The sequence below is a fragment of the Manacus candei genome, unplaced genomic scaffold, assembly GCF_025592945.1.
Source record: "Manacus candei isolate 608988 ecotype Guabito, Panama unplaced genomic scaffold, ASM2559294v1 h1tg000017l, whole genome shotgun sequence".
NCBI lineage: Eukaryota > Metazoa > Chordata > Aves > Passeriformes > Pipridae > Manacus > Manacus candei.
In genome coordinates this window covers 20,621,968-20,645,990 of record NW_026138065.1, presented here as the reverse complement: position 1 = coordinate 20,645,990, position 24,023 = coordinate 20,621,968, and the positions used below count along the sequence as shown (strand labels likewise).

At 41.9% G+C, this 24,023-nt stretch overlaps 2 protein-coding genes across 10 annotated transcripts in view; one reads left to right on the top strand and one right to left on the bottom strand.

The window, feature by feature from the left end:
- The first annotated feature begins 1,325 nt into the window (after positions 1-1,325).
- ANGEL2 (angel homolog 2) lies at positions 1,326-23,532 on the top strand. Of its 5 annotated transcripts, XM_051783947.1 has the most exons (10): positions 2,043-2,124; positions 3,875-4,311; positions 6,518-6,771; positions 8,197-8,266; positions 9,248-9,669; positions 10,632-10,758; positions 11,435-11,495; positions 13,467-13,630; positions 17,460-17,637; positions 23,191-23,532. In XM_051783947.1, exons 2-9 carry the CDS (start codon positions 3,882-3,884, stop codon positions 17,612-17,614), a joined length of 1,683 nt encoding a protein of 560 aa, XP_051639907.1. In that variant the 5' UTR covers positions 2,043-2,124; positions 3,875-3,881; the 3' UTR covers positions 17,615-17,637; positions 23,191-23,532. The 5 variants fall into 5 exon arrangements, with proteins under 5 accessions (XP_051639910.1, XP_051639907.1, XP_051639906.1 ...); XM_051783950.1 differs by lacking the exons at positions 2,043-2,124; positions 23,191-23,532 and adding an exon at positions 1,326-1,402 and having other exon boundaries at positions 17,460-17,965; XM_051783946.1 differs by lacking the exon at positions 23,191-23,532 and having other exon boundaries at positions 2,100-2,124; positions 17,460-17,965.
- VASH2 (vasohibin 2) overlaps positions 21,480-24,023 on the bottom strand; it is a 41,190-nt gene continuing 38,646 nt past the window's right edge. For all 5 annotated transcript variants that reach the window (XM_051783955.1, XM_051783953.1, XM_051783957.1 and 2 more), the window contains one exon: positions 21,480-21,567. In XM_051783955.1, the coding sequence (XP_051639915.1) occupies positions 21,498-21,567 (70 nt within the window). In that variant the 3' untranslated portion in view covers positions 21,480-21,497. The remainder of the gene's footprint in view (positions 21,568-24,023) is intronic.

Sequence of the window (24,023 nt, the reverse complement as noted above, 5' to 3'; positions counted from 1 at the left end):
TTCCTGATGCAGAAAGTTTGCAAATTCAAGTCCTTGAGGGAGAGAGTCACTGAGTAACTAAAGAGACAAACATATCAGGCTTAGGAAATGTACTGAGCTGAAAACAGCTAGAGACAGGGAGAGTGTTCATTTGAAGTTTGCCCAGCCCCTGCACATTTCTAGGCATCTGCTGCTAACTGCATTTGGAAAACAGGCAACTGAGCTCAGTGGACCATTGATCTGAACCACTGTGGCTGTTCTTATGTGCAGTGTAATCAATCAAAGCATCCCTCGGTGAGTCAGTAGCATCCATTCGCTAGAGAGTTTCAGAAGCTCAAATGACTCATAAAATAATTTGGCTTCTACTTACAAATCAGAATTTGAAGATACCTAATTTTGAAAAATATCTTTTCACATGGTATAGCCAACCGAGATACACAAAATAATAATTAGAGTAATCCACAATTAAGTGTTCCTGGCTTATTAAGACTTTCCTAGGTCAAGGCAAGAAAATAAAATCTCTCATCAAAATCAGAAAAGAAAATCATCACTCAGATGAGAGACAATTTGCATCATAAGTTAATTTTGTTCTTATCTAATATTTTGTCTGTTACACAATTAACTTTCATGCTTATCAGCATATCTTCCTTTTCATTAAGGCTTTCCTTAAAAAACCTTAAAGCTTCAGTCCTTCACTACTGACACTTTGCTACTGGAATTACTACTGTGTAAAAACTTTTGAAGTGATAGAGAAACTTGGGTGACTTGTGCAGCTCAAAATACAGAAAATAACTCCATTCTATGTGAAGTCTTCTAAAAATAACAGCAGTTGTTGTTGTTCCTATAGCTATGGCTGTCTTTTTTCTTAGAAATATATGTAATACATAAGAATAATTCAAAAATGCAGGGAAGAACAAACAACAAAAATAAGTAGGTCTTGAAAATACAGTTGGGAGATCTTCGACTACCTCTGTATTATGTGACTAGTAGTTCTGCTCTCTTATTACATTGTAAAGAAAGTAACAGAAAATGGATGGGTATTTTTACTTTTTGCCAGTAACTTGTGTCCAAGAAATGGAAAACCTAAAGTGGATTTGACAAATTGTCTAAGTAGCACGCTTTTAACATCACTACATTATTCCTGTTCCAGTCTTCCCTACCACTCCTGGAAAAAACATCAAATGTTATTTAAAGTCACTTTTATGACAAAAATAAAAGGAATGCAGAAAAACAGTATTTTACTTGATTACAGTTCCTGCACAGCATCTGCACTATTCAGCACTATAATTTTTCATGTGTTGTACTACGTTTCCTTACAGTAAACAGAGCCAGCATTTACTCTGTCCTCAGAAGACCTCAAGAAAGCATTTTAACGGCTTATTCAAGCAACATCGACAGACACAGAGGATTGCTTATGCAGCTGGTAAGCAGCGGTGTGTCTTTCTGTGGTGTCTGCAGGGCAGGCAGGTCTCCTCGGCGAGCACCTTTGCGTGCATTTTAAAACCTGAGAACGTTAAAATACTATCTCAGGTGAGTGGGGTTTGGTTTTTTTTCTGCAAACAGTGAGCAAGGTGCTGCTGCCCTGACACAGCACCTCCAAACATACGGCTGCTCTTCCTTAAGTCCCTTTGACCCTACAGGGACACACGGTGATCCCAGGGAGAAGACTGCCTATTGAAACTATCAGAGAATCACAGAATATGCTGAGTTGGAAGGGACCCACAAGGATCATCGAGTCCAACCCTTAGCCCTGCACAGGAGCATTCCCAAAAGTCACACCAGGTGCCTGACAGTATCGTCGAGACGCTTCTTGAACTCCCTCAGGTTTGCTGCTGTGACCACTTCCCTGGGGAGCCTGTTCCAGCGCCCAACCACCCTCTGGGTGAAGAAACCACTGCACGATCACAGTTTTACGTCCATTTAAATGCTTCAAAAGCCTTTAGTCGAGCTGCCTACGTGGCGATTTTGCTGCGCTCTGGAGCGGGCGCTGCCGCGGAGCGGCACCGAGAGCAGAGCGCGGACTGCGGGGCCGGGATGGCGGCCGGGCCTCGGCGTCGGCTTCCGGACCAGACATGGCCGCGGGCCCGGCCCTCGGACTACAAGTCCCAGGAGCGAGCGGGAGGGCGCGGCCGCCGCCCGAGCGGGGTATGAGGCGGCGGGGCTGCCGGGAGCGCGGCGGGCGGAGCTGGCGCTGCCCTGGGGTGACCCCTTCGGGGGGCGCCGGGGCTGCGCGGGGCCCGTAGCGGGGCCCCCCTGGGCCGGGCCCGCGCCTGGGCCCGCCGGGAGGTAACGGGGCTCGGGGGGCGCTGGTTTCAAACACCCGCCATTAGGCCGGGCAGGGCCGCGGTAAACAAAACACAGCGCGGGCTGCCGCGTTCCGCTGCCGGGGGTGGGCGGCGGTGGGGCCGGCGTTTTGGAAGCGGGCAGTTTCTCGGCGCTTTTCCGTAAAACAGGTGTTTCAGGAGGCTTTTGTAAAGGAGCGGCGCCGCTTTCTGCTCCATCGTACGGCCGTGGTGTCCGGGGGTGTGTTTTGCTTATATGTCTGTCGGGCTGCATGTGATGCGCGGTGGCGGAAATAGCCTGTTCCAGGACAAGCTGGTTTTGTTGGAAGTTGTGTTGGCTATTAGCGTCCAAAGGGGGGCAGCGAAGATGGTGAAGGGCCTTGAGGGGAAGCCGTATGAGGAGCAGCTGAAATTACTTGGTCTGTTCAGACTGAGGGGAGACCTCATTGCAGTCACAACTTCCTCATGAGGGGAAGAGGAGGGGCAGACACTGATCTCTTCTCTGTGGTAACCGGTGACAGGACTGATGGAATGGCCTGAAGTTGTGTCAGGGGAGGTTTAGGTTGGATATTAGGAAAAGGTTCTTCACCCAAAGGGTGGTTGGGCACCGGAACAGGCTCCCCAGGGAAGTGGTCACAGCATCAAGCCTGACAGAGTTCAAGAGGTGTTTGGGCAACGCTCTTGGGTACATCGGGAGATTCTTGAGGTGGACCAGAAGTTGGACTTGATCCTTGTGGGTCCCTTCCAACTCAGAGTATTCTGTGATTCTGTATTTTCAGCTTATTTGCTAGGCTGAATGGCAGCTGGGAGGTTCTCAGTTCAGTTCAACTTCAGACATATCAACCTTTGTTATCTTTTGCTTTTAAGGGCAAAATACACCTTCTTATATAAACAATGAGGAAGCTAAAACAGATTATTGTCACTCAGCCCTTCTCCCTGCAATTTTGTTGAGACAGATTATTTTTTTTTCTTCTGGGAAAAAACAAAAACAAAAACAACACCCCAAAAAACCCCACCCACCTTATTTTCATTGTTTTAATAGCTAAGCTGTGGTTTGCCCTCCTGGAAAAGAAATGAGAATACAAATTAAGCTTTAAGCTGGTGCCAGAGATGCCATGAGAGTTAGTACCTTTATTTCCCTGTCGTGTTGGCATTGTGGTTTGAGCCAAGTCAGTGGCTTTCTAACAGCTTGAAGGAAAGTGGTTTTCTCATTTCTTTCATATAACCTTATGATAAAGTTAATGCAGCATGCAAAAATGACCTTTTCTAAAGGTCATTCTTCTGAGTGCTTGAAATATCTGACAGTTGAATTCAATAAGGCAGAAAATAAATAGTTATTCGGATGGATAGGGCTTGGACACTAAATGGTATTTATAAATCTGAAGGCGGGAAAAAGGATGCAAGATCACTTTGTGAAGTCCCACTTTGCATATCATTTAGATAAATGTTTAAGTATCTTGTATATATCTAAAAAGGTTTGAATATCTTTTGTGTGTTAACTTATTGAGAAGGAATATCTTTTGTAAGCCATGACCAGGATGCCTTGCATCTGCAGCCTTCTACAGGCAGATGTTAGCTGCATACAAGTAATGAAACCTCTACTTTTCTGGTAGACACTCCATGCTGCCCCGCCATGTGCAGAGGCTGGGCAGAGACTGGATCACCCACTGGAATGGCTCCCAGATCCTCACCTTGAACAGCCCAGTTTCCAGCTGTATGAGATGGGCCGGACACTATCCTCCCTGGGCCTCCTTTCCACTTCCTATCCCAGCTGATTTCTCAGCAAACTGGAGACTCCCTCCATTTCTTGGACCTTGGAGACAGTTTCAGAACTCTAATTGGCATCTTGATAACTACACACAAAGTTGTTGCTTTCACCTACCTAACCCCAGTATGAAACCTGAGGGAGAAGAACCATTGACAAAGAAGAGAAGACTCAGTGGCCAGCATGATACTTCAGCTTCTGAAGAGGAAACGAACTTCTCTAACGAAAAGGAAGCATCGTGTCTTTCTGTAGCACAGAATGAAGAAAAACGTAGCAGCAAGAAAGGTAAAAGATGCTTTTTGCTCATTTTCCTTGTTTATTTGTAATGCTAAATACACCTAAGGAATATTTGTAATGCTAAATACACCTAAGGAGTTTTTAGCAATATTGCGGGCTCCTTTTTAGTTACTCTTTTTCTTGGCACCCCTCTCAGAAAAACATCTGTCTTGAAAATGTTCCAGTTTTGTAATGCTGTTTGGTCTGTAAACTTGTATTTTGTGCTGTCAAGCAGTTTACTAGAACTAGTTTCTCTGCATCTGGCAGTAGAACACAGTCAGCTGGGTAAGGGATTGCCCAACGTGGGGAGTCTTGAACTTGGTTCAAAGAACACTCAGATGTCTGTCGCCAGATCAAGTCTGTTAACTTGGGAACTCTGTAAAAGCAAAGATTTGGCTGACTTGCTGTAGGGCTGAGCTGGGCTGGCAGTTGTGTAGCTTCATTCCTTGTACTCTGGCTGAGCTCATCAGCCCTGCTGGACCTGAATTGGTTTCTTTCCAGACCAGTTGAGTTACCTATGACCTAGATAACCGAGAATTAATGGACCGAGGTTTAATGGTGTTTGCTTCCAGTGTGATTGTGTGATTTTTGTATTTACAATTATATTCTGCCATTGGCATGTTCGCAAGTTTTGTGTCAGACCACGTGTGGCAGAGCAAGCAGCAAGTGCATTTATCCAGATAAATACAGTAGGAAGTGCAGAGTTGTCTACCCAGCTCAGTAGCAGACTTTAATGAGACTACAGTTCTGTGTTACCTTATTACAGATACAACCCTCTACATAGCATCCAAGTATTTTACCGAGCGAGTTTTGTGTATATTAACAGTTTTGTCTACTGTAGAGCAAACTGAGGGACACAGACAAAATATGGCCCACTTGTATAAATCACTTCCTTAGAAAAAAACCTGGAAGGTATATTACAACTGAAAAGGGCAACAGATGCTATCAGCATCCCGAAGGGAATTTTCTACACAAATATCCATTAGTCTTAGAAACATCATATCCATCTTTACCTGCTGAAGGAAGGGAGTTTGCTTTGTGCCTAAATTGCTGAGTCCTCTCTTAACCCTCATTGACATACCTTTATCTGAGAGCATGATTAGCATTGTGTTCCTTTTGTTCACATATTGTAAGGTGATGGTAATTAAAGGTGCCTGCTGAGGAGCAGTGGGGCTTCTCTCCCACAGTAGAAACAGTACTTAAAGCTTTGCTGTATTCATTGCAAACACTAGATAAAGTCCTGAATAATGTAAGCACACTGCTGAGATTTACTACCCAAACAGGGCAGATGGTGACAGCTATAGCTGCAGTCTGCCACTGGTTGGTATCACGGGTAACTGGACCTTCGCTTGCTCTCACGTGAGTTCAGATATAAAGGGTGAAAGGCATCTCTGTGCATGAGTTTTGTAAGTGGAGAAATACATATCTTAAAAAGTAATTGGATTCTTAATGATGGGCACTTATGGGATTATAAATTTTCATATCTTGATACTAAGTATGAAATTAGAAATGGCAGAAAGGCAAAGGAAGCCTTTTCAGAAGTTCTTGGTAATTCTGAGGCTTGTTAATTTTTTTATTTCCCAACCTCACTGAGGAAGGTTGGGTGCATTATTTGTTTTGGGATCCCTGTAGTGGACCCTGTTGCAGTTTATGGCTGAAGTTTACAGTCTGTACAGAGGCTAGAGGTGATTGATTGACTGCTAACCCTTTGTTAGCCATGGATAGAGGGATCAACAAGATGCCCATATGCTGCTCCAAAGAGTGCGTCCTAGACTGACATACACTGTCTCTGCTGAGGAGGTAGTGGCAGAACACAGCATAAGTCTCTCAACAGACTGGACTTGGCTTACCAGTTTGACAGCCCTTCTACAGGGAGTAGGGGGCTTTTGTCTGACTGCAACAATCTCCTTAGAATGGGGCCAGTTTCCCAGTTTCAAAGCAGTTGAAATCCAGGGCATAAAATGGTTTCGTGCTGTATTTTGGGCTTGGGTTTTTTTGTTTGATTGATTTTTTTTGTTTGTTTGTTTGTTTTTACTGATGCTTATATAAAGTTCATCTTAAACAGAGGGTCTAAATCACTGCTCATCAAATAAGCTTTTAGATTTGCTTAAGCAATTTGAAAGACTAATAGTTGTCAGTAGAATGATTTCTAAGAGCGGTAAGAAGTCATATGGTCCATTACATAACTTTTTTCTGCTTCATGTTTTTTTTACAGGAACCATCAAAAGACACTGGGAATATTTCTGTCAGCAGAGTAGAACAATGAAAATCTCTGAAAATAAAGAATCTGACCAAAGCAATAAAGGAAGTGAGGCAACGTTTGACTTTACGGTCATGTCCTACAATATTCTCTCACAGAATTTGTTGGAAGACAACTCTCACCTGTACAAACACTGCAGGCAACGATTGCTATTTTGGACATACAGATTTCCCAACATTCTACAAGAAATCAAACAGCTGGATGCAGATGTGAGTAGAAAATGAGCATGTGGATATTTCTTAAGAACTGGTAACTGGAGTAGCAAATTCTCCTTATATTGGGGTCTGGAAGAACACTTTGCTTTGGGTTTGGTTAGTTTGGGGTTTGTTTGTTGGTTGGAGTTTTTTGTTTGGTTTTGAGGACACATTGCATTGTTAGTGCATTGTTAGTCTTAATCAGGAAATCAAGTCAGTAAGCTTTTTGCTTCAGTCATTATTCAGACCAGCAAAAGTTCAGTGATAGAATCCAACCTGTTTGTGCTAGAAAACAGTACTGTAGTTGTATTAGAGAAACCACAGAAAAACAGCCTTGAAAAATTGAAAAATACAGTTATGTTGGTCCATAGCCAGGAATCTGGAAATTGAAGTCCCCTTCACGCTCTTCATTTCTTCCTAATAAATTTATACATACTGTATATATATATATATACACATGTATCTTTACAGTGACATACCTTAGAGGGCTTTCTGAGAGGAGCATCAGGCAGAGGGACTTTGGTGAGGATCTGCCTGGTACTATTAGAGGCAACAAGACAATTCTTCAGGAGAGAAGGGTTGGAGCTGAAGCCAGTCCTTCCAGCCAAGAGCAGTTCAGTTCAGGGTACTTGCTGAAGTGTGCAGAGCCACAGAGCACAGTACTGGGGTAAAGAGGTGATGACCTGTACTGCATGCACTAGTCATGGTGAGCAGCTGCTCTTAGACCCTGGTAGGTCCAAGTGCCCTTTCCACAGAGAAATTTCTTGCTAAAGCACATAGATTTTTAACTGTTTCAAACTGTTGGTTTGAATTGTAACCTGAAAGTGAAGCCGAGACTTCAGAATGTTGCTGGAGGTTTGGCTCTCCCTTGAGCCCTTGAATGAGCTGGTGTCAGCTGGGTGACTGGAGCCTGTTGCTTCAGTTCAGCAAGCAGGGGTTACTGGTTACCCTTTGGGAACTCAGTCCTTCATCACAGTCCCAAGGTGGTTGTAAATCTGTGTCTTATGCAGTGTGCAGGGAGAAGGCTCAGAACTCTCCTAATAGAATATTTTGAGGTTGATCTTTGGTTCAGGTTCTTGTAATATGGAAGCTGCTTGTCCACTCTGAAGTGTGCCATTGGCTTCTTCATCTCACCACTCTAACACTTAGCCCTCCCCTTAACTGCTGAGAATATATCAGCAGGTCATTATTTTGATTAAATTTAATCTCACATCTGAAAATATATGTCTGAGAAAGGGTGGGGGAACTTGGAGCCCTCTTCATAATTTTGAGGAGCATTTTCTATAGGAGAGTGAATCCTATTGTGGGATTATGGAGTCAAAAAGCTTCTGATTTATTTATTTTAATACCTATTCAGACTGGCCAACAAATGTAGAGATATGCTATGGTAATATTTCGATGTACTTAATAATATATTTTAATTGTAAACTTTTGCCTTAGGTGCTCTGTTTACAAGAAGTCCAAGAAGACCACTACAGAACAGAGATCAAGTCAAGTTTGGAATCCCTGGGTATGATGAAACTCTTAGGACCAAAACATCGTCTTCTCCCCTGCCCCAGTACTATTTTCCCCAAAAAACCCTTTCTTAGATTATAGAATCAAGTCTACTGTCCAGACTAAAGTGCCACAACAAGTGGCAGGAGCAACATGGCCTGAAGCTGGGAGAGGGGAGTGGGACTCCCCTGTTCCAGCACTGGTGTGAACTTAGAGGTCAACTTGCCCCACTTCACTGAGGTTGTACTACGTGAATTCATATGGTATGGGCGGGACAGAGAAGTATTTCAAAATGGCAAAAAAAACTAGACATTGGTTCAAGATTTAATTTTTTTTCCTTACATAGATAAGATCTCATTTATATCTACGTTTCATCTCTACATAAAGTGAAGAAATTGGCAAATCACTATTTTTAGGTGGACTTGTTTGAACTCCAGTGCTGTCATTTGACAAGTGTCTCAGTTTCCCTGTTGAAAGCTTACCACTTGCTCCTAACTGGATAATTGCATAATTTTGTAAATGTATTCGAGACCTTTGTTCTAGGAATGATTTTAGACATTGATTTATGACTTAGAGTGATTAAGGTTTTTGATTGGAATGCTTCACTGGTATTATTCCTAAATCATTCTGGTAAACATCCAGAAAAATCTTCAATACACAAGTCCACTTTTATGTGACTTGTGGGGGGTTTTTGTTGTTTTGTTTTGAGCTTTTTCCACATGAGGAGAGAAGAACATGGCTGGTATCTTAATGTATGTAGATGCTTATACATCACAAAAGGTATTAGACCAGGCGTCCTATCCCATCTCGCTTCATTTTAGATAGGACAGAAAGACTTCTGTGTTCATTTTTCTGTGTGAACTTCATGTAGGCTTTGGTACTTCAGACTGAGTGTTGGCTGCTGTGAGAAAAGTAGCATGAGGTGTTTCTAATTTTTTCGTTTTAAAATCTCTATTTATACTATGGTATTTTATGTTTTTAATTGCCTTTCTTGCAGGGTATCACTGTGAGTATAAAATGAGGACAGGCAGAAAACCTGATGGCTGCGCTATTTGCTTCAAAACTTCCAAATTTAGCCTGATTTCATCGAACCCCGTGGAATTCTTTCGCCGTGATATTCCGCTCTTGGACAGGGACAACGTTGGACTGGTGTTGCTTTTGCAGCCTAGATTTCACTGTAAAACTAATGCTGCAATCTGTGTTGCCAACACACATCTGCTGTACAACCCCAGGCGAGGGGACATCAAACTGACCCAGCTGGCAATGCTCCTGGCAGAGATCGCGAGTGTCGCCCCTCAGAAGGATGGTTCCTTCTGCCCAATTATCATCTGTGGTGACTTCAATTCTGTTCCTGGTTCTCCATTGTACAGATTTATAAAGGAAGGAAAGTTAAATTATGAAGGACTTGCTATAGGGAAGGTAGGCTATGCTTCTCACTTCTCACCAAGAAAAAAATTAAGAAGAGAAATATTTGAGTGCTGCTAGCATGCAGTATCTCTGATTATTTCCATTGCAGTGCCTATCTTAGTGCCCTCTACACAGCCTTCAAAGCAAAAGTTACTGTGGAGTTACTTAAATAAGCTTGGGTGTATTAACTGTGCCTTACAAAATATTGTTTCCACTTCCAGTATTCTGAAAGGCAAAACTCAGCAACAGTTGTTCGTGAAATGTAGTTATCCACAGGATGATTGTATCCCAGTCTTTAAGTAGGATAAAATAACTACTTAATCAAATACCTACTGTGGACTCCATGGGAGGATGACTCTTCCTTTAGATAAACTTGGTGTCTGGAATAATTGTAAGAGCAGAAATGCAATTAGATGCTGAACCTCAACTGTTTTATGTTAAATGATGTCTTGTTGTGAGCTCTTGTATCTAGCTGTTGGATGTGTCACATGCTATTTATCAGCAAGTAACTGGAACACGTACAATGAGAAAACACAACAAAATAATACCCCCACTGGTGTTCTTTGCTAGTGGGAAGTTGTTTCAAGCCCCTCTTTGACTTGACTTGCTCCCAGAAGAATAAGCATCTTGAAGCTAAAGTAAGTGTCAGCTAGGGAGCTCTATATGCTCAGCCAGTCCTGTCATGTTGCTAAAAATGTTCTTGGGTAGTCTCTCATTGTCACAAGAACTATCTGGAAAAACTGGGTAGCTGCAAAGAACTTGCAAAGCATAAACAAAGAGGATGTACATAAAGGGTGGTATTTTTACAGGGATTTGGCAAGCCTTTATAAAAGATTTATTCTAAGGGGCTGGGTCTTTTTTTTTTTTTGCTTTAAACTTTACAAAAAATGTTCACTTATTTCAGGTTTGTTTGGGGTTCTTTATTTTTTAAGTAAGATTTCTGTCTAAAAAAAAGCTCATGTTGTCTTTCTCAGGTCTCTGGACAAGAACAGTTTCCAAGGGGACAAAGAATCTTATCTATCCCTATTTGGCCAAAAAAATTAGGTATTTCACAAAACTGTGTATATGAAATAAAACAGCAACAAAAAGAAGAAAATGCAGGTCAGTTTCTGGGTTGACAAATTTTGTGAACCTTTGAAAATATCATTCAGGTAGCACTGAAAACCAGATGTTCTCTTCTAGTGGGGAAAGAACAGTGAGTCTTGAGCTTGCAAAACTTACTTGTTGGGCTCATTGGAGTGTAAAGTGATTTATTCACATAAACATTTGCAAAGTTGAATCTTTAGAAGATAATAATTAGAAATTGCCATTCAGGACTCGATGCATAATATTTAAACTCCTGTATTTGCATCATGAAAGCCAGTTGTGCTGTGACTGTGAAAAGAGAGACAAAGGAATGTGGCACATGTACATGGTGTGAACCTACATTCTGCTTCAGTGTTTATGTGTTATGGTGTTGGCACTTTATGGAGCAATTGGGAAAAGCAAGTGATTCCTTGTTGGGTATTGCTATATTTTTCATCCACCATTTTTTTCTTTGACGGAAAAAACAATTTTAAATGAATGGGACATAATTTGAAAGAGTCTTTAGAGGGGATCTTACTAATGGAACAGAAGAATTCAATCCAGCCTTGTGAATTGTATCTTGCCTGCTGCAAAAAAATAAGTGTACTTACAGATACTTTTTTTCTGTGGCTTTTCTTTATGTAGCTCTTCAGTATTGGTCTCAGCTATATCCTATTTTAAAATGTAAATTGAATGTATTTTTATTTTGCAGGAGAAAAATTGGAAGCAGCAAAACTGGACAACACTCAGGAGATTGTAGTAGCATCTGAAAAGTATGTGTTAGGGAAAAATATGGAAACCCTTGGCTGGTTATTTGGGGGTTGGTTTTGATTTTAGACCAAACTTGTATTTGATTCTAGACGTGGATACAAGATGCTCACCCAACCCAGTCTGCCCTTTTGGAAAAAAAACATTGTCCATTTAAACATGAAAAGGCTGATCAGACAGCAAAAGACTAGAACTGGAAATAATGGAGTGTGTGTTCTTTCAGGAACTTGCAGATATTATTTCAGAATTTAGGGGCAAGGAGTCAGTGCTGTTTAGAGGGTACTCTCTGTCTTCTTATTAAAGGGAATGCTTTTGACATTTTTTTGTCACTTCTTGACATAATCAAGTGTCCAGCTGCTTAAGTGATGGCACTTCCCTCTTTTATTGTTTTTGAGACACTGATTTATGGATTCTGTAATCCTATATTAAATCCTATATTACAATATGAAATTGGGATGAAGGAGGGAAAGGAACTGGAGAGGTCATAAAATCTTTCTTGTCAAGAGTTCTGTGGGAGCATCTAAGTTCTTTGAGTCTGAGAAATGTGTGGAGTATTATGGATTTGGTAGTACAACTCTCACTCAGATCAAAACATTTGCTTGTTAAACTGAAGGAGGAAGCCATGACTGGAATGCTGGGAAGGAAAACGTAACTGCTTTTTGAAAGGAAGAATAGATTTGCACTTACCAAACTGGAAAAGGCATATAACAACTGAGATTAGCTGAGTTGGTTGGAGCATGGTGCTGATAATGCCAAGGTCACAGGTTTGATCTCCCTACAGGCCATTCACTTAGGAGTTGGACTCAGTGATCCATGTGGGTCCCTTCCAACTCAGAATAATCTGTGACTCTATAAAGTAAGGCACAGAAGAAGGAAATTGCCCTAACTGTATGTGTATGATGTCAGGCTACAAGTTAGCTGTTTCTTAGCAGATGTGAGATCTTGGTATCACTGCAGATAGTTATATTAGAACTCTTGGTGATTCTTGGGGATGAAAAAGGTGAGCAATGGCATTTCTGAGTAAAGAAGTAGATAAAAAGACAGGAGGCCCTACGCTGTGGTGTAAATCCATAGCATGCTACGTGTTGAATGCTGCTTGCAGGGCTTTTTCCCCTTGTCTTAAAAGGGATGTCATGCAACAAGAGCAGAAATTATTACTTGCCCATGTTGTACCAACTGGCATGTTTGTCTCTTCTCTGAATCAGGCAGGTAACGTGCTGATTTTTTTTTTTTTTAATTGCTTCGTTTTTAACCAGAACACATTGCAGCTCAGGTTTAAAATGCAAGATGAGGCAGGTACAGCTCAGGGATGGATGATTTGCAGAGATGATGGAAGCAAATGCCTGGGAGAGAGTTCTTTTGCTGAAGGTGCAGTTTGCTTTCAAGATTGAAAAGACAGGTGAGGCAAGATGGGCTGAACTGAAGAGGAACAGGCAAGCAAGTAACCGGGAGACAGAAAATGGGAGCCTGAGTGGAGGAAAGATGACTAGACATAGCCTAATTTGGAAGCACTTGGTAGCTTTAGGGGAGAAAAAAAATGCTAAAAATCTTGATTTCTATATATGCTAAAGGGCCTGGTTAGATGAGTTCATGCATGAGTGTTGCTTTCATATAAGCTGCTTTCATGGATGTCTCTACCTGTGTGTCAGGGACATATTGCTGAATGAGAGCACATGAATGTTTACAAAGTGTATATGGAGGTGAAAGCTACCTGTAATTAAAGTGTCAGTTAAGCCAGTTTGGATAAGCTCTTAGGTATCTGCCTTTTATCTGCCTTGAAAATACTGCCTGAATTTTGCCTTCTGAGGTTTAGGCCAATCACACAAAAGGCTATTGCTTGCATGAGAGAAACACTGGTTTGCATAATCCAGATAATTCATTTTGTTTGTAACCAGGAACTATTTGCTATTTCTTCATTGCTTACACCTTGTAGGACACACAAGAAAACAAAATTATTTTCTTTGATTCCGCTTTAGGTTGTCTTCAAAATTGCGGCACCATTTTAAATTGTCTTCAGTCTATTCTCATTACCTTCCTGAAACTGGGGTACCAGAAGTAACAACTTGTCATTCCCGAAGTGCTGTCACTGTGGATTATATTTTCTATTCTGCAGCAAACGATGACACTGCTGCCCAGCCAGGTAAAGAAACCAACTTTTCATTATTTTCCACAAATGCTATATGAGATTAAGAGAAATGTAGTGATAATTCAATCCATATGAAGTACTTCAGAGGTTCATGGTGGTGCTTTCAATGCCAGCTGCTCCCTGAGAAATGTGGCTGGCCTTGTCAGCTCACCACAGATGAACCTGTAGTGCCACACAGGGCAAACGTTTTACCTGACTGAACATCTCTGTAGTTGTCATCATGGAGACGAGACTTGAGGGTACAGAAAAGCAGCAATGTAAGTACCACCTGAGAAATATTGCTGTCAGTAGCTCAGGCCAGACCTACAACAAAGCAGTATTTCCAGTCATCTAATCAACAACCTGCTGAGCAGCAGCTTAGGATGTGCATTAAAACTGATAAACGAACTGTTTCTTGGCAATTTACTTTTCAGCTTGTCCTGATGTAATTTCTGTCAAGTAACAGACTCCGTGGCCTTTGCTCTGAGCATGGTCACTGACACATGCCCAGTTGTCCCTCTCTGGTTTGCAGTTGCAGCTAAAACTCACCAGATGGTGCAAGAAAGTCATGGTATCTCTGCGGGAATTTCGTGATGGGGAACGCAGTGTTTATCTATCCTTTACTGTGTTTGTACTCGAACCGTGGGTACTTCTGAGCAGTGTGCTTCCCATGCCCTCATTAGTTCTGTGTTTTATGCCATCGACAGAGGTCATTCCACAGTGCAGCGCTATCAGATAAATGGTTCTGCAGAACTCAGAGCAATGAAAGCTGGATTCTCTTCCTGCTCCCACTGTAGATTGCAACTGATTTTTATAAATTAACATTGTTCTCAGTATGTAAAATTAAAATACCACCTTCAACTCTCATACCTGAGTGTTAAAATTGATTGAGTCAGTTCATGAAAGTCTCATTTGTCATAACATGCACAGTAAATGCTGTATTAATGTAAAACAGTAAATACAAAAGCTTTGACTGAAAAACAGGTATGAGAAGTATTTAAATGACTTCTGAATGCCATGTGTTCTAACAGAGTGCGGTGTGATTTCAGAGTGCATTCCTGCACAAAATTTAATCCTAATTCACCTGCTTATATATTTTGTTGCACCATCATTGCCCCGGAAGAGATAACAGCACTTTTTTCTTTCTGCACTTGTTTTTCAAATAGATTCTTCTCCCCACATCAGAGTATGGAATGAATTTACCAAGTAGTTTAAACTGGTATAGTTTTTTGTCACTATGTCTTAGAAACTAAGTAATGGTCTAGATTTTCAGTTTTTTAATGGGCCTCTGTATTAAAAGTTGCCACTGTCTGAACAGGTGAATATTAAATGTGGTCTGGGTTGACTGTTGTTTTTTTTTAAAGGGGCTTTTTTTGAAAATTTTTTGTGCTTTACTCTGTCATGCTTAGCCAAGTATTTGGTTTGGTGTTCAGGATTTGCATGTAATCAGGGTTCAGTATCTACCTGAGTCCTGCAGAGCACAGTTTTGCTGGTTCCAGAGTGTTCTGAGCTGACATTAATCACTGCACGCAGACCAAGCTCTGTGGCAACAAACTGCTCCTTTGTAGACATGCAGGTGCTGCCTCAGATGATAAATTTGACTCAAGACCCAGGTGGATGTGTGCTCTGGAGCTGCCAAGACATCTTTGCAGTAATAATGCTTTTCTTCAGAGCAGCAGTTGACAGCTGCTGGGTTGTTAGAGGGCTGGAAAGCTGGCAGATGGCAAAGGATGAAGCTGTTGATCTGAGGAGTTTAGCAGTTGCTAGATAGTCCTTTAAAGTATGTTTTATGGTAAGCCAGTACCAGGCTCAGCCAGGAAGTTCTGAAATTGCTGATCACTTTCAGACAGAAAGTATTTCTGTCAAAAGTGAACAGCTGCTGTTTGTGCTGGTCCTGAAGGCACTCAGCTTGGCTCGGTATCATCTCTGCACTCTGAAAGCAGTAGCTAGGGTTGACAAATAGCTGTCTCACTTGACTACATAGCTTAAGAAGTCTAAAAGTTTGACACATCATGAAAGGATCTCAGTGGAATTTCTTGACCAGAGTTTAAAAAGCTGGTTGTTCTTTGCTGATGGGCAAATTGCGCCTGACAAATTTAGTGACCTTCTCTGGCAGGGTTACAGCAGTTGTGCATAAGGGAAAAGCAACTGATATCACCTACCCAGACTTGTGCAAAGCATTTTACACAGTCCTGCAAGACAGCTGGAGAGATGGATTTGATGGGTGAACCACATTGTGAATTGGTGGGAAACAAACAGTTGGGATCAATGGCTTGATGTCCAAGTGGAGACCAGTGATGAGTGGCATTCCTCAGGGATCAGTATTGGGACTGTTGCTGTCTAACACCTTTGTCAGCAACATGGACAGTGGGATCGAGTGCACCCTCAGCAGGTTTGCTGATGACACCAAGCTGTGTGGTGCAGTTGACACACTGAGGGAAGGGATGTCATCCAGAATGACACTGACAGGCTTGAAGTGGGCCCATGCAAACCTCAGGGAGTTCAACAAGGCCAAGAGCAAGGTCCTGCCCCTGGGTCAGGAGAACTCCAGTATTAGGGCGGGGATGAATAAATGGATTGAGAGCAGTGTGGAGGAGGACTTGGGGGTGCTGGCTGATGAGAAGCTCAGCAGAGTCCTGCAGTGTGCTCTTGCAGCCCAGAAAGCCAACTGTATGTGGGGCTGCATCAAAAGCAGTGTGGTCAGCAGGTCGAGGGAGGTAAGTGTCCCCCTCTACTCCACTCTCATGAGACCCCACCTGGAGTGCTGTGTCCAGCTCTGTGACCCCCAGCATGGGGATGTGGACCTGTTGAAGTGAATCCAGAGGAGGCCATAAAGATAATCAGTGAGCTGGAGCACCTCTCCTGTGAAGACAGGCTGTGAGAGTCAGGGTTGTTCAGCCTGGAGAAGAGAAGGCTCTGGAGAGGGACACTGTACAAGGGCAGGTAGTGATAGGACACAATGGAATGGCTTTAAACTGAAAGAGAGTAGGTTCAGATTAGATACTAGGAAGAAATTCTTTACAGTGAAGTGGTGAGGCACTGGAACAGGTTGCCCAGAGAATTTGTGGCTGCCCCATCCCTGGAAGTGTTCAAGGCCAGGGTGGATGCAGCTCTGAGTAATCTGGTCTAGTGAAAAGTGTCCCTGCCTCTGGCAGGGGGTTGGAACGAGATGATCTCTAAGGTCCCTTCCAACCCAAACCACTCTATATAATTCTGTAATAAAGACAAGGTTGTGAGTCACCTTCCCCTCTTGCATGAGCAATAGGGTGTTTCGTCGGGGGGGGGGGGGGGGGGCAATTATAGAAATAGGTAGCAGGAAATAATGGAGGAAGATCCCTTTCTTATGATGAACAGTTAGAAAGACTTTCATCCTTATGAGTAAGAGTTTCTGTATGACCTGCCTGCTGGAGAACTGTGTGCTTGAGAATACAGAAATAAAATGTCATGTGAATCAGTAGCTCTAAAAAGATAATTAATTTTGCAAGGGTTGGCTCTGTTTGCAGTGCTGTTGTGCTAAAGTATAGGACTGGATTATGTGAGGCTTTTTTCAGGAGAGTTACAATGAACAAATACATCCCTTTTCTTTTTTACCTCCATTTATCTCTCCACAAAATAGTGTCCTTCTGAATACTTGGAGCTCTACTGATTATAAGCTCTACTGTGAAAGTCATAGTAAACAAGAAGAATTTCTGAACTTAGTGGTGATCTTGCATGGAACAATAATAACGTCAGATTATTGCTCCCATACTGTTTTCCTTTTTCTACATATGTATGAATGTGTGATAATTAGCCCACACTGATGAACATTTCCTTTTGTTGTGTTTCGTTTTGTTTTTTTAACCAGGAGCAGAGGATTCTTTTCATGGAGGTCTGAAACTTCTTGGCAGGCTGGCACTTGTAACAGAGAAAGATCTCTGGACTGTTAATGGTCTTCCCAATGAAAATAACTCTTCTGACCACCTGCCATTGCTAGCAGAGTTCAGGCTTATTGAACGGTAATACCCAAAGGACTTTTTGTGTAGGTAAAGTTACCTTCACCTTCTCTCTTCATGGGATGATTATTATTTTTTTTTTAAAGGTTAATTCAAGCACTGCTGGTTCGGTTTAAATAACTTTGCCTGCATGCAGATTTGTTAGTGTTGTGTAAAGTAGACTTTTTAAAGAGACTTTTTTTTTTAAACCTTCAAATTACTTTATGAAGTCTTTAAGGCAAAAAATAAAAGATTTTGCATTAACTTTCTCTTTGATAAAGGAAAACATCTGTGCTAGACTCAAAATGGCATTATTTTTCATGGAGATGTTGCAAATGTTTTTTATTGTTAATCATAGTAAAAAGGACTGTTCTGAGAACTGTGTGCTTCTTCAATCAAAGGGGAACATGTTTGTGCGCCTGTGACATTCTATAATGAGCTGAAAATAATGTCTTACTACAACGGTGCTCTGGACACTTCTGTCTAAACACATCTGCAAAGGAATTTGTTTAGAGTGTAGTCAGTGCAGAGGCTGCAAGATTGAACTTTCAAAGGAAGAAGACAGCTTTGGAGTAAGGCAAATATTTATGCTTTTGGAATTTGCTTCTTAAAATTCTAAAAGCTTAAATATGGGCAGCATTCACTGGAATCTTTTAAAAAATATTTGAAATAAAACCAACCTTAACGAGCACACTACCTTACAGGAAACTTAATTAGTCTACTCTAGGAACAAAAAAAAAAACAACAGTTCTTGACATCATGAGGCTTCATACATATGGAACAACTGGAGGACAGGGTTTCTTTTCCATTTTAAAAATGTCAAGTTGTATCTTGAAAGGACAGATCCTGAGGTATTACATGATCAAGACTTTATTCTCATGATGGACTCATAAACATTCTTTGCAAAATACAATTTACAAGGTAATTAAAAAAACACCAAAGACTTCCTGCATAGGAAACTGAGAGGGGCTGAAAACAGGTCAAACTACATGTGGATATGTACGTAGAACCCACTTAAAAGTAACAAAATTGCATTTCAGTTTAGTGCTGGAAAACCTGCACCCATGTTCATGAAATCACATTCAGATGCAGTTGTCTCTCAGGAGCACTTGTAGAATTTTCACCTCTGTTCCCTTTTCCTGACTACAGACAAACGACTGCAATTACTTTGTGCCTTGAGAATAATGCAGGAAGTACAGTGGTAGTAATCACAAAACCAGCTGAATTAAAAAGTTCCTCAAAACCTAAAACATTCAGCTTAAATTGCTGAGATTTGGAGGGGGCTATTTTACTCTTAGGTAGTATCAGTTAAAGATATTTCTTTCACCTGTTAACAGTCAGGTTAATGCTGACTACCTCTGATACTGGGTGCTGTCTGATTGCAAGTATCTGAGTAATCTCAAAGCTGAACCTCATATCTAAACAGATGCAACAAATTTCTGGTTACATCCAGGTTACAGCTAAAAACATTGTTCAATTGTAGCAACTTTTACAGTCTGTGTTAAGAGCAAGAATAAAAAAAAAAAGTAAGTCATTAAAAAAAAAGACTACAATGATATTTTTATTGAAGTTTCATGCTGTGCATATACAAGTGATGAAAAAAAGCCCAAAGAGTCATGCATGTTTTCTACACTATTTGACCACTTTGCTGTCACTTGAACCACACTTAAGACAAATGGCATCATAAGCAAATTTCAAGAGAATATTTCAGCTGAACGTCAAAACAAGAACCAAAAGCACTTTGTCAAACACCTCTACAGCATTAAAAAGCTTCAGTGTCAGTTAAGAGAAAATAAATTGTGCTGGACAATAGTAAAAACTATATACAGACATTACTTGAGCTGAAGTAAACCATGGTTTCATAGAAAAAACTTGCCACATATCAGATAATCTTGTGCTATAGGATACAGCTGATCAAAAGTTTTTCCACGTCATTTTATGCGTGAGAAATTCTAAGGAATACATGAAAAAAACATTGTTTAGGTCACAAGACACTGGGCAGCACAAAGTTTAAAACTGAAACTCTGCAGCTGATGTCAAATTACACAATAATTTCTACTAAAAGAGTATTTCCCTCTCTTCAAATTCACTCATTAACTAAAATAATCCCTATTGTGAACATGGGAGTGGAAAAGTTTACAGAAAGAGGGATGGGAAAGGCCTCCCTGTAATTGATATGGTAAACTTGGATAAAGAAGAGTCATACATTTGAAAAGTTTTCTTCTTTGACCTTCTGAAGTCTAACTGGTACAAAGCCTTTCACTGGTTGTAGAAGGTTGCAGGGTCCTGGTGTTTTTCTTCCTGTCCTAGGCAGGTGAAATTCATTGACTTTTTTGGGCAATGAGGTTTGTGTACAAGCAGTTGTCTCCTTCTGTGTTCATTCATTTGCTGGCTGATACAAGTGTTCTAGGAGCTTAAATCATTCCATTTGAATAAGCATCATTGTCTGTTACAACGTCCTGTCTTCACTGAGATCCCAAAAAGTGCGTGCCCAGGAGTGGAGGTACACAAGGCCCATGGCAGTATCATCTATAAGCACAGCACAAAGGGTAGAGGCTGGACTTGCACAATAATCCAGTTTATGTTTAGGCACCTAATGAAATATTTCCAGGAATGCAGCACTCGAATGGCTCCAGAGAACTTCACTAATGTGAATGGTGAACCCCAGTAAGTCTTACCATGTCACTTGAGAACGCTGCCGTCGGTCACAGGTCCTTAGCCAAGTCTTAGAACAAAAGGATTGAGTTGGAAAGAAGCAGAAAAGCTTGATTTGCAGCTATTTTGGACAGACTTCCTTATTCAGGTTTCACTAAGCAGTGAGACCTACAACACATGTAGGAAAACCCCCTTACAGCAGCACAGCAGGTTAACTTCAGCCTGCCATTTCTGATTTACTATAAGATGACAAAGCATCACCACTGGAGACTGCTCAGCCTTTCAAAGACAAGGTTCAAATTTACACACAAATGTGGAAAGAAAAGCACAGAGACTCAGGTTAGCAATTCTGACAGTTTTTCCATTATTCCAGGTACATATATGAGAAAAAAACTGACTAATAGGTGAACACTTGTCTCTCCAAAACAGCAATCTCTACGTTTTGTGCTTTAGCAGTGTAGTCAGGAAAGACTAAAAGCTTGTGACAAAAGTATAAAAAAAATTATGAAAGTTTAAAAATCCATTATTCATCAATTGTCATCGTTTAAAAAACCCCAAACCTCATATCTTGCCTAATAAGATGTCAGTATTAAGAAAACACTTGCATATTACTATTACTTAACATCTTTCAGCAACATGCAGAAAATAATACAGGTGGCAGTAAAATATCCAGTGCTGTTTTAATACTACCAGAAATGCTGGGAGACAGTACAAATTAGTGAGAAAACAATAATACTGACAGTTTTGCATATCTATTAAGTCTAGTGAGGTAATGTTGATACTTTAAAAACTTATGCCACTTCTGCACTGCTTGCTTTTATTGCTGAATTAAAGATTAATACTGAATATGATTTTTCTTTTAACTGCACTGCACCCCAGCACATCTTAAAACTAAGATTCCTTAGTTATTCCAATGCTACTACCCAGCACAGTGCCAAGTTCAATTAACACTTGTACAGGGAAATGATATTTGAAGAAACTCACACCACAGAGTCACCTGCTACATGATGGGAGGGGAAGAAAAATCTCCTATCCTGGCAAACCTAATTTTAGGTTCCCTTTGCTGATGCCTTGTCTACAAATTGAAATAAATACTGCCACCAAAAAAAAAAAATCCCCCCCTTCTATTTTCTAGGTAAAACTTTTATTGTGGGAGTACATAAGTTAATAAATAGTCCATTCCTTTTCCTTTCCAACGGAGTGCAGGTAAAGTGCAGTGGGAAGCAGCAGGAAGCCCTCTGTCCAGTATGGCTTTGTTAGATGCGGAGCTGGTAGCCCACCTCATTGAGCGTCGCCAGGTCTCCTTTCTTGTCCACCACCGCAGGCCTGCGAGCAAAAGAGGGAAGAGGGCGCTGCTGACCAGCAATCCCATGCTGCCACAGGTGTGGACAGCACAGTGGGAACACAGAGAAAGGTTCACTTCAAAACAGGCCTCACTACTTCTAATTTTCTCATCATAAGCACGATCCTGCTGAATCTGCCAAAGGAACTAACGTGATTGAGCTACTTGTGTGCTGCCTCTGAAGCCACGTGCCAGTGAAGAACAAGCTGTCCCATGCTTGGGTCCATGATCTGAGCCTGGAAGCACCCATCCCTGACTTGAGACAGGGCCTAAATGAGTAGACAAGACTAGACACATTCCACCTAGTACTCTGTCATCTACCCCAGAGCAGGATTCCAGCTTTTAGAATAAAGGTGAAACAGCTGAGAACAAACAGGCAGGGCCTCTCACATGGCCACTGTGTCTTCTCTCTGAGCCTGCCCTTTCTTGGCTAGGTCTGTGTGAAGGGCTAGAGCCCCCCGAACAGAAAACACAAGGTGAACTCCTTCAGTCTCCCCCTCCTCTCATTTCACAGAATGTTCTGAGTTGGAAGGGACCCACAAGGATCATCGAGTCTTAAGTGAATGGCACATACAGGGATCAAACCCACAACCCTGGTGTTAGTAGCATTATGCCCTAACCAACTGAGCTAATCTCAGGGGTCTCCTGGCACCCAACATGCTGACCCCGCCCAGCCATTCACTTGAGCAGTCACGCACACGCAGATGCTATTAGGTCATTGAAGTCTCTCAACAGCCTGAACCAAATGAAACCTTGAGCAATCAGTCTATCCCTATTTAGAAAGCAGTGGAAAAGCTCCAGCAACAGTTGGCAAACCAAAACATTCCAGCTGACTTATAGTCTATGGAAGTGTCTAATCTGAGTTTATTCCAGGCTCCTAGCTGCTTTCACACTAAGCTGTATGTTTGCTTTTCTTAAGGCAGATATTGTTTAAAACAAACATTTCTCCTAGTACTCTACAGCAGGTCTGCTTCCTTGCAGAAACACAGCTAAAGCCCAGAGTAGTACAATGTGAGGCTGGTAATGGCTCCAGTGCTTTCCTACAGCTCCTCAGACCTGGCTTGCAGCTCTGTGCACTCACTCTTTGCTCATTATGCAGCAGCTGTGACCCCTGAGTTTGCACTGCCAGGCTGGTGCTTATCTCCCCGTTCCAGCTGCCAGCCCATTTCCACGGAAGCTGCTCAGGGCAGCCAGCACGGGCTCGGGAGAGGCAGCTCAGGAGAGGCAGCATGCCACAGGCAGGCTGGCAGGCCAGGGAAAGCCTGGCCCTGCCCATGGAGTGTGCTGGGTGCATGCACTGGTGGAAGAGCTGTACAGCTGCAGCCCTAAGAGGTGAGGGTGTACAGCTTACACATACACGCGTATGGCAGAGCCTCCAAAATCTTTTTTTAATTCTTTGATTCAATAGGGAATTTTTTGATATTTATTTTTAAGAGCAGAACTGCTAACACCAGATCTCTGCTGAGATTCTACACAGCATTTGAGAGCTGGGGACATTGCTATGGACAGCTAATGCTCTTCTGCCTAGTCACACTGAATGAATGAAACCTGTTGTTTTGCCACTTACCCAAGCACCTCTAATAATAACCTCATCATCTTCTTTGCAGTACTGCCCTGCACCCTTGTGTTTATCTCAGTTTGGAAGTACTTCACAGATGTGGAGTCCTCACTCGTCTCTCTCAACTTGCAAGAAGGAATCACACTTAAAGAAATCACTGTAAGATAGTTTGGATTTTTCACTTTATTCCTTCAGAGCAGATGGGATTTGACTAGCCAGTAAACAAGCTACAAGCTGCATCCATCAGAGCTTGCAGAGGAGTCAGAGACCAGCAAAAGATGCCCTGTATGAAATTTCCAGCATCCTTCCTCCCTCCCTCCAATTTATGGATGCTCTTCACACCCTTTTCTCCCTTTAATTAAAGCTAGAATATGGTTTTAATTAAAGCATGTCTGGATGGTTCTACCTTCTCTGACTATCCAACAGAGATGGGGAGTCCCTGCACACCCCTGGTGACATACCCATTTCCACCCACCCATCCACCACAATTCTCTGTAGCTTCTAGCTACAAACAGACTGTCCTCCATGAGGTTTGGGAAAAGACAAGAATTTGTTGGACCAGAGGCACCACAGATCCCAATCTTCTTGGCTGGCAAATGACCTTACACCAAACCTGTCCTCTGAAGTGAGGGACCTCTGCTGTACTGGCCTGTCAGATCACACCTCCTGTCCAAAGTGCCTTGACCATGAGAGGTGAGCAAGCTGTGCCTAGTTGCTGAGTACACAGTATTCATGAGTTGTCTGCACTGGATCTGCCTGATTTTGCACATCCTTACATGATCCTAATATAATCCTGCCTCCTTGCACATCCTAATAAAACAGACTAACAGAATTTTCCTTTCAACAGCGACATTGGGCTGGAAGCACACAAGGCCAGTGTTG

What these genes read in the sequence shown, in the direction of transcription:
- ANGEL2 (XM_051783947.1), top strand. Translation starts at nt 3,882, where the DNA reads ATGCTGCCCCGCCATGTGCAGAGGCTGGGCAGAGACTGGATCACCCAC. An exon ending in AAAACGTAGCAGCAAGAAAG is followed by an intron (nt 4,312 to 6,517) that starts GTAAAAGATGCT and finishes TTTTTTTTACAG; the next exon opens with GAACCATCAAAAGACACTGG. An exon ending in ATTGTAGTAGCATCTGAAAA is followed by an intron (nt 11,496 to 13,466) that starts GTATGTGTTAGG and finishes ATTCCGCTTTAG; the next exon opens with GTTGTCTTCAAAATTGCGGC.